Genomic DNA, 10,359 nt, shown 5'->3' with positions numbered 1-10,359 from the left:
AGTGGTGGTCGAGGGATTTGATGGTGGTGTTTGATGAGGGAAACTGGTGAATGATTTAATGTCGAGGTGTGAGTGATGAATGGTGCGCAGTATGGAGCGGGTTTGGTAGCAGAGGTGAGTAGCTGTGAGTTCGGGCTCGGGTTTTGAAACCGTGGTGAACAATGGAGGAGCTGGTGCATGCCGTGGATGTGTGGGCTGCTGCTGGATTGTTGCTGCAGGTGTGCGAGGCAGAGGAGGGTAGAGGACTATCTTGGTGGTGCTGACGATGGGAGTTGGGCTGATTAATGGCGAAGAGATATGGAAATTATGGGACTTGGAAATGCAGGGAATCAACTTTGATGTTCATTGACAGGGACGAGTGAACAAACTTGTGATTTTGGTAAAGTTAACTGCCAAGCTTGACTTTGCCTTGTACAAGTTATTTCATTTTCTTCAATTAACTCCTCCCTCACCCGTCTTATTTCCGTCTCGACCCAATTTGCTCCTCGGTTTCCGTGTCATTATTCCTCCTTGCCTACACGTTATTATAATAAAATGATATTAATACTAATTATTATATAAAATCCGACCAATTATTAAATATAACTAATACGACTAATTACTACAAATTAGTAATAAAATGAGTTTTTTAATAAATTAAGCACGTAAAATCAAGTCAGAATAAAATTTAAATGCGGAGTAAAATACGACTAAAATACCACTATCAAACGGCCAAGAATTCAAGCCAATAATTTTGAGATAAAAAATGCCTTGCTCAACCTAATCCAAGACAATCAATTTGGAGGAGGTCCGGCCTTTGGAGAACCCTAATGACCACCTTAATGAGTTCCTTGAGAATTGCGATATGTACAAGATGAATGGGGTCTCCGATGATGCGGTACGCCTTAGGTTGTTCCTCCGTTCACTTAGGGGATCTGCCAAAGGTATTGTGACGCGGATTCCTTCAAGACATGGGACGAGCTAGCCTCGGCATTTTTGAACAAGTACTTCCCACCGTCAAGAACGGCAAAAGTTAAAAGTGAATTACAAAGCTTCACTCAAGAAGAGCATGAAACCTTATATGAAGCATGGGAAAGGTATAAGTGGCTACAAAGGCTATGCCCCCATCATGGCATATCCGAAGTCGAATTGGTGAACAACTTCTATAAGGGATTGACTCAAGACCTTAGACTATCACTTGATGCGGGGTCGGGAAAAGGTGCTTTGGACATTTTGGGACATAAATCGGCCAAGGAATTAATTGAGGAGATGGCATCACGAACCATGGATTGGGGAAGTGATAGGCAAGTGAGAAAGGGCAAGAACAAGGATCCTAGTGCGGTGTTGAATGTTGAGGTTAAGGGAATGCTAGATGAATTAACTCAACAAGTGGCTTTGTTGAATTCCAAGCCTTCAAGCTCCAACATGAGACAAATCTTGTCGTGTGAATTATGCGGGGAACAAGGCCATACTCCAATCGGGTTCCTTTTGATTGCACCCATTCAAGAAGAGTGTTATAAGCAAGTCAATAGGGTTTGGGAATCTACAAATGCAAGGTAAGGGTTCAACAACAACAACAACCAATTTGTCAATGTAAAAAGAAGTCACCCTCTCTTGTCCTATGCCTCACAAAACATCCAAAACCCAACTACTTCCTCACCACAACAACAAAGGTTCAATCAAAACCCACAATTGCAAAGACAAATCCCACCCAGTTTTCAAGGAAAACAATTTGTCACTCAAAACCAACAACCATTTGGGGGTTTCAAGGGACAAAATTTAAACCAACCTCAAAACCAAAATTTCCAACCTCAAAACCAAGGTTTTAACCAAAACTTCCAAGCCAAACAAAATCAAAAACCATCTTGGGAACAAACCTTTGAGCAATTGGTGATTGCCAACCAAAAATCCGACTCAAAGCTTGACAACCACATTGCTTCAGAAAACCGGGTTAATGATGAAATAAGAGCATCCCAAAAAAGCAACGGAAACCCATGTAGCCCAAATTTCACAACAATTGAGTCAATTGGCTCAAAATCCGGGGAAATTCCCGGGCAACACGGTGAATCCTAGGGAAATGAATGCGGTGTTCTTAAGAAGAGGAAGGCAATTGGAAGAGGTTGAGAGTGCACCAAAGTGGAAGAGAAAGAGGGTTGCTAATAATGACTTGAAGAAGCAACTAGTGGAGATTGAGGTTGAGAAGCCTCAAGAGGTTTAGATGGAGGATATACCCAAGGAGAATGATCATATACCAACCAAAGAGAAAGATCTCATTCCTCAAACCAAGGTGTATGCTCCACCGGTACCCTTTCCACAAAGGCTTGCAAGGCCTAAACTAGAGAAAAAGTATGAGAAGTTTATTGAGATCTTGAAAGGAATGAATGTCACAATTCCTTTCCTTGATATAATTATCGAAATTCCATCATATGGAAAGTTCCTTAAGGATCTTGTCACTTTGATGAAGAAGAGTGGGCAGGTGCAAACCATTAACCTCTCCAAAGAATGTAGTGATATTCTTACTCACACAAACAAGCTTACAAATAAGCTAGAAGATCCGGGTAGCTTCTCAATTTCATGTTCTATTCAAGGAGTGGCCATAAAAAGAGCATTGTGTGACTTGGGGGCTAGTGTGAGCCTCATGCCACTTTCAATTTTCAAAAAGCTTGATTTGGGGGATTTGAAGCCAACAAGAGTTTCACTTCAACTAGCCGATCGATCGGCTAAATTCCCTATTGGTGTTATTGAAGATATGCCCTTGATTGTTGGGAAGCTAATTATACCATGTGATTTCTTTGTCATGGATATGCCCGAGGATAACCACGTGCTTATTATCTTGGGGCGTCCTTATCTAGAAACCGGAGGAGCATTGATTGATGTGAAGAGTGGCAAGCTATCTTTGCAAGTGGGTGAAGATAAAGTGGAGTTTGAACTCACCAAGTCTATAGAAGCTCCATTTTTAGGTGACACTTGTTGTATTGTTGATATTCTAGAGAATCCCATGGAGGAGCATGATCCAAAAGCTTCCTCAATAGATCCTTTGAAAACTTATCTTGTCAATGGGTATGAAGTTGATGATAAAGATGTTGAAGCTCTAGCATATGTGTGGATGTTGGACTTTGCTCCAATTCATGAGAAAGATCCAAAGTTTGAAATGTTGGAAGTTGGTAAGAAGGAGGAGAGTTCCACGCCACCTCCTACGGGTGATCTTAAACCTCTCCCCCTTCTTTGAGATATGGATTTCTTGGTGATAATTCTACATTCCCCGTCATCATCAATAGTGAACTTGACAACACTCAAACTTCAAAATTACTTGATTTGTTGAAAAGGTTTAAGAGTGTTCTTGGGTACACCATTGGTGACCTTAAAGGCATTAATCCCTCTTTGTGCACTCATAGAATCTTACTTGAAAATGAGGATGCTTCCTCAATTGAGGTACAAAGAAGGCTTAATCCCATAATGAAGGAAGTTTTAAGAAAGGAGGTCCTCAAGCTACTTGATGTCGGCATCATTTACTCTATTTCCGATAGTAGGTGGGTGAGCCTGGTTCATGTAGTTCCAAAAAAGGGAGGAATGATGGTTGTGAGAAATGATAAGAATGAATTGATTCCCACAAGCACGGTAACCGGGTGAAGAATGTGTGTGTATTATAGAAAGTTGAACAAATCTACCCGGAACTCCGGAAGGACCACTTTCCTTTGCCGTTCATGGACCAAATGTTGGAGCGGTTGGCTCAACATGATTATTTTTGCTTCTTGGATGGGTACTCGGGATTCTTTCAAATCCCTATCCATCCAAGTGACCAAGAGAACACTACCTTCACATGCCCTTTTGGCACCTATGCATATAGGAGGATGCCATTTGGGATATGTAATGCACCTTCTACATTTCAACGTTGTATGATGTCCATTTTCTCCGATTTTATTGAGCAAGAAATGAAAGTTTTTATGGATGATTTTTCGGTTGTGGGAAAGTACTTTGAAAATTTCTTAATAAACTTGGAGAAAGTGTTGAAAAAATGTCAAGAGAGTCATTTAGTCTTGAATTGGGAAAAGTGCCATTTCATGGTACAAGAAGGAGTTGTCTTGGGGCACATAGTGTCTAATAGAGGAATTGAAGTAGACAAGGCTAAGGTAGAGGTCATTGAGAGTATAACACCTCCCACAAATGTTAAGGGGGTGAGGAGTTTCCTTGGACATGCGGGGTTTTACCGCCGCTTCATCAAGGATTTCTCTAAAATTGCAGCAGGACCCTTGATGACCGAATTGCTAGCTAAGGATACTCCTTTTGAATTCACTAACCATTGTCATGATGCTTTTAATAGGTTGAAACAAGCTTTGATAAGTGCTTCAATTATACAACCACTAGATTGGAACCTACCTTTTGAGCTTATGTGTGATGCAAGTGATCAAGCCTTGGGCGCAGTTTTAGGCCAAAGGAAAGATGGTAGGCTACATGTCATTCACTATGCAAGCAAGACACTTGATGAAGCTCAAATAAACTATTCGACAACGGAGAAAGAGCTCTTAGCGGTGGTATTTGCAATGGAAAAGTTTCGGACTTATTTGGTTGGAGCCAAGGTGGGTGATAGTACATACCGATCATTCGGCTTTAAAACACTTGCTTATTAAGAAGGAATCAAAGCCACGATTGATCCGGTGGATACCCTTGCTTCAAGAATTTGATATGAAAATTAGAGACAAGAAAGGGGTTGAGAACGTTGTAGCCGACCACCTCTCTAGATTGTTGAATGAGAACGTCAAGGATGGGCTCCCAATAAATGACTATTTACCCGATGACCATTTATTAGCCTTGAGTTTAGTGGAAGTACCATGGTATGCCGACTATGTCAACTATTTGACGTCCGGTGTGATTCTTTATGGATATGACTCACACAAGACGAAGAAGTTCTTCTATGACATAAGGCAATATTATTGGGAGGATCCTTGTTTCTACAAGACTTGTGTCAATGGCATGATTAGGAGATGTGTACCGGAGGATGAGTTCCAATCAATAATTTCTCATTGTCATGATCTTCCTTGTGGAGGACATGCAAGTACTACTAAGTCCAGTGCAAAAATATTGCAGTGTGGCTTTTATTGGCCATCCTTGTTCAGGGATGTTGCTTCTTATGTCAAGGGTTGTGACCGGTGTCAAAAGGAACGGTAATATCTCAAGGAGGAATGAAATGCCACAAAATTTCATCTTAGAAATTCAAGTGTTTGATGTATGGGGAATTGACTTCCAAGGACCTTATCCCTCCTCTTATGGCAACAAGTACATCCTTATGGCGGTGGATTACGTATCAAAGTGGGTTGAAGCAATTACCTCCCCAACGGATGATGCTAGAGTTGTTAGCAAGTTTATGAGGAAGGTGATTTTTCCAAGGTTCGGAGTGCCCCGTGTCTTGATAAGTGATAAAGGGTCACACTTTCTTGAAACAAAGTTTGAAGCTCTCTTGAAGAAGTATGGAGTTCAACACCGTTGTGGAATTGGCTACCATCCACAAACAAGTGGTCAAGTCGAGATATCCAATAGAGAGATTAAAGCAATATTGGAAAAGACGGTGAATAGCTCGAGGAAGGATTGGGTGATAAAGCTTGATAATGCCTTATGGGCATATAGAACACCGAGCCTATTGGGCAATTAAATATCTCAACTTTGATTTGAAGAGCTCCCAAGAGAAGCGTTTGCTAGACCTCAACTTGTTGGATGAATTTAGGCTAGAAGCCTATGAGAATGCAAAGCTTTACAAGGAAAAGACAAAGGCTTATCATGACAAGAAGATTCAAAGAAGAGAGTTTAAAGAAGGAGAGACGGTCCTCCTATTCAATCCACGTTTGAAACTCTTTTCGGGAAAGTTGAGATCAAGATGGTCGGGACCATTCACCGTGACACATGTTTTTCCCTATGGCACGATGGAAATTACTAGTGGGGTCACACTTTCAAGGTCAATGGACAAAGATTGAAGCATTACATAGTCGGGTCACCGGTGATGAAGGAAGTGTGCTCACTAAAACCCATCTCATGATCTTTTGATTTAAATCTTCTTTGATTGTTAAGATTGACTTTTAATTTTCGCACTTGATGAATGTTCCCCTTAATTAAGCTATCGCATGACTTGGTCGAGCCTACGACGTTTGTAATACTCCATTTTTATATTATATAAATAATATTATATTGTATACGAGAATGTTAGGAGACGGAATAATAAATAATAATGATGATAATACATCATATGTATATATGTATATACTTTCTCCTACCATCATATATATCCCTACCCACCCTTATCCACTCACAAAATCTCATAATATCTACCAAACATGAGAGGAAGAGAGATAAGGGAGAAAAGAGATTAGAAGAAAAGAGAAGGATTCCCACTCCGCCTTGAGACGCGAGGTAAGACTGTCTTACACTAGTTATGCCTTAATTTAATTATACCATAGAACCGCCTTGACCCCGACTCTCCTTAGGACCGCCTTTGACCACCTTTGACCGCCTAAAAACGGGTTTGACCGAACTAGATCTAGGATTATAGCTGTTTTGTGCGACGGTCTTAAGACGGATTTTTAACCCTCTATTCGTGACTGACTTGGGGTGGTATTGGGTGAAGGTTGTTGGGGGTTGTGAGGAGAGTCGTGTGGTGGTCAGCGGTGATGGGTAGGGTGGCTGTAGGTGGCAGTTTTAGGTGCTAAAAAGGGGGGGGGGGGGGGCGAGTTGGTGTTGGTTGTTGTTTTTGTCGTTTACTGTTGTTGTTGCTGCGTTGTGGTTGTTGTTGCTGGTGTTCGGTGGTGTTGCTGGTGGCTGGGCGGTGGTCGTGACCACCGTGGCCAGTGGGGGGGGGGGGGCACAAGTGGTGCGGCCTAGGATTGGTTTTGGCGGTGGTTAAAGGTGTAAGTCGAGGGTGTATGTTGTTGTTGTTGAGCCGCCGCCATTGTTGTTGTTACCACTGTTTTGGGTGGTGCTCGGTGGCTGATTTGGGCTGCTGCCCCACCGTGGCTGAGCATGGAGAGGTGGGGTCCACGGCGGTGGCTTGTCGTGTGTTTTAAGGCGGTTTCGGGGCTGTTTTTGTGGGCGTGTTTGAGTGGGAGTTAACGGGTTTTGAGTCGAGTTATAAGACGGGTTTTACTTAGTGTATAATGGGCATGAGTCGGGTTTTGACCCATGTGGTTGACTAGTAATTGAAACGGGATTTAAATAGCTTTAAGACAGGCTTTTATTTAATTAATTGAATTCGTATTTAATTTAATTAGATTAGTTAGTGATTAATTATATTTAATTAATTATATTTAGGTGACGGTTTTTGAGGAAGATTATTTTATTCGGATTGCTTATGGAGATTAGCTAAAAGGTAGGTTTATCCTACTCAGTTCAATAATGTATCTATTTGTTAAATGAGTCGGTTGTCATTAATTTCATTGAATGAGTCGGTAATTGACATGGTATATGGTATCTTGCATATTTGTGTTATTTCATATGATGGAGGGCATGATTGGTTATTTGTTGTTGTGGAGACGGAAGGCGGTTGGGAGACCGTCTTCCGTTTGAGTCGCCTATTGGGGTCTCCCACCCCAATAGGTGTTGGAAATTATTAATCTCATTAATTTACATATTCATATATGTGAGAAATTATTTAGTCATAAAATAATTACAAATCTTATGCATGCAAACATAAATAAAAGTAAAGAAGAAATCATGTTCCTTACTATGTGATTTCGGTTTTATGGGCACCAACAAGATCCCCTTCTTGTTAGTTCTTGAGCATTCCAAATAATGGATGAACAAAGATTCAAGTATAGAATCTCTCCCAAAAGTGAATACCCAAGGAATACTCTTAAAGACTAAAGTAATATGATCTAGTATTAGGATTAGTCTTACTTAAAATTTTGACACAAAATATATACTTGTTCTGTCTTGTTTTCGGTTGAGAGAGAATAAATGAGTGAGTTTTTATTTCTCTAGGATTTTCACAAAAGATAGAGAGAGTATCATTTCTTACACTAGAAATTTTTATAAAATGATGAATGAATAATAATGAAAAGAAAAACTCTTTTCTTTTTACCTATGGTGGCCGAAATAATTAGCCTTGGGTAGCATGCCCAATGCCTTTTATTTTTGCTCTTCTCAAAAGCTAGGTTTGCATGGCTAATAGTTAGATATAATCATTGTGTTTTCCACTTAAGATAAAAACACAATATAAATCTTACACTCCCTCCATTATTTCGGCATACTTAAAATAAAATGGGTAGTCCATTTTATTTTGTCATTTGTCAATTTTGTCACATGTAACATGTTACATGACATGTCACAATGTAATGTATTTTTTAACATATTAAAAATCAACATACTCATAAAATATGTCATTTACAAAATTGACTAGTAATTCGTAATTACTTGTACCAAAACGGTTTATCAAATTATAAATTACAACGTCTTGTATTTATAATAAATTATTCATTCAATTTCTATTTCAATTGTTTCGTAAATAATAATTTTATCCAAGTAATAAAACAATTTAATTACTTAGACCGTATCTAATATAATCGAATTACAGTAAGACACGTTAATTTTACTCACAAGATCATCCGTCAATTTTAAACAATTTAATTAATTCGTATCGGCATACGATTAATTAAATAATCAATTAAGATATTTCCCTATAGGTATGACCTAAGGGGATCAACTGATCACTACCGTCGCACGACAGTAATGTCAAACTCTAGTCAGCCAATCATTACCGATATGTGTGGACCAGTTGACTGTAAAAATATTACATCCCACATGTATTCTTAAAATGAGATTTAAATATGTGATCATCATGATCGACAGTTGTGATCGCATTATTGTCGGAGGACACTTATCTCAACAATCTCCCACTTGTCCTCGACAAGTGTGCGTCACCAATTCTCTTGTCCTATTACTATCTCCCACTCAATGCAAGGTGTCTTTCAGGTCGTACTTGCAAGTGATCACATCGAGAGTGGTTTCCTCGATCTGGAGAATAACTGATTGACCGGAATTATCTACCATAGATACCTTCCGAGCGTGGCCACGCATTTCCAGTTCATTACTCCTCGAGTTGCCCTGAGATATTGTTATAACCCTGACAAGGGGGTGGACAATTCCTATCGTACTTATTCCCTTTGACTAGCCACAACCATCATAACCCAAAATATGCCCATTTGACCACATTTACGAAGGTCGTAGTAACACAAATCAAAGTTAATCTAAACTGTGCCACCTTAGGTGAACAGTCTTTAGTCAAAAGAATCGACTCATTAGAATACTATAGTAGCTCTCGCCACGACCAGGCTATATAAATTTGTTAGAACTCTATAAGCGGTCACTGCCCGATAAAGTGTTCCTAACAGTCTGCCTATGTGATCGACTAGTCATCTCACATGACTCTATGGCACTTGAACTTGCCATCAATCGCATCACACTCTAGTCACTTCGAGACGTCACCTCATACAAGTGACTATGGGCAAATACCATGTTAATCCGGGTTCACTTTAACGGGGTTCAATATTGTCTCTACAACCCGTTTGGATGTAACAAGGTAATAAAAGAGTTTTAAAGTAAAACTCGAACGACAATTGCGATTATCACATATGAATAGTCAATGCCTGATTATTATATCATATTCTATAATCTAATTTGATCTTGTATGTAGTTGTTCATCTCAATCCAATTGAAATGACATATGACATGACTCATCATGTTAAGTCTATGAGAAGGCTTTGGTTAGTAGGTTTTATCAACTTCTTGTACCTTACTCAACCTTACTACATACTTGTTTTTCCTTTGTAATGTATACATTTACATTATAAAACTTTCTGAGTACATGTCTAGATCCAATCTAGACATAGGCCCTCTAGCCTTAGAATAGCTCCCACTGTTTTCACAGTGTGCGGGACTCATCCTTCTTGCATATCTCATGATTGCAAGTGTACTCAATTTCCGTTGTAAATATTTCTCATTGTTCTTTATTATCTAGAACGATTCTAGAAAATCTATTTCTTAGATAACATAGCCACAATGGTATATTAACCATCCTAATGTGTTTTGATTATGGTTTTATAAGAAACCATGCGCAATCTCAATTGTCAATTGTCATTTGTGTAACACCATTACACAAAATTGCTTCAAAAACACTTTGCATTACATCCTTAATGCTTCTGCAGGCACTTAAGGGTAATTTTTATGGCTTACTTGGTAACTATTACTTAAATTCGATTTGAAACAATTCATCATACTCAAAGTATATGAAGTGTTATACAACATTTCCTATTTAATTGATTCGGCAGCGGAAGCAAATGGAATCAATCAAATATGTTCAATTCGATTGAACTAGTCATGAATCTTATCAACATAAGGCTC

At 39.3% G+C, this 10,359-nt stretch overlaps 2 protein-coding genes and 1 non-coding gene across 3 annotated transcripts; 2 read left to right on the top strand and 1 right to left on the bottom strand.

Moving 5' to 3' along the window:
• Positions 1-1,008: 1,008 nt before the first annotated feature.
• On the bottom strand, positions 1,009-1,115 carry LOC141624841 (small nucleolar RNA R71). The gene has a single exon (XR_012534645.1). It is a non-coding gene; the product is annotated as a small nucleolar RNA R71 (small nucleolar RNA).
• Positions 1,116-2,197: 1,082 nt separating this feature from the next.
• Positions 2,198-3,208, top strand: LOC141620563 (uncharacterized). Its single transcript, XM_074437401.1, has one exon. It carries the CDS (start codon positions 2,198-2,200, stop codon positions 3,206-3,208), a length of 1,011 nt encoding a protein of 336 aa, XP_074293502.1.
• Positions 3,209-4,662: 1,454 nt separating this feature from the next.
• LOC141620561 (uncharacterized) lies at positions 4,663-5,626 on the top strand. Its single transcript, XM_074437400.1, has 2 exons — positions 4,663-5,032; positions 5,094-5,626. The coding sequence occupies exons 1-2, from the start codon at positions 4,663-4,665 to the stop codon at positions 5,624-5,626; spliced, it is 903 nt and encodes a 300-aa protein (XP_074293501.1).
• The last annotated feature ends 4,733 nt before the right edge of the window (positions 5,627-10,359 follow it).

This window comes from Silene latifolia, chromosome X, assembly GCF_048544455.1.
Source record: "Silene latifolia isolate original U9 population chromosome X, ASM4854445v1, whole genome shotgun sequence".
NCBI lineage: Eukaryota > Viridiplantae > Streptophyta > Magnoliopsida > Caryophyllales > Caryophyllaceae > Silene > Silene latifolia.
Note: the sequence above shows the minus strand (reverse complement) of the source record. Positions and strands in the feature narration are given on the sequence as shown.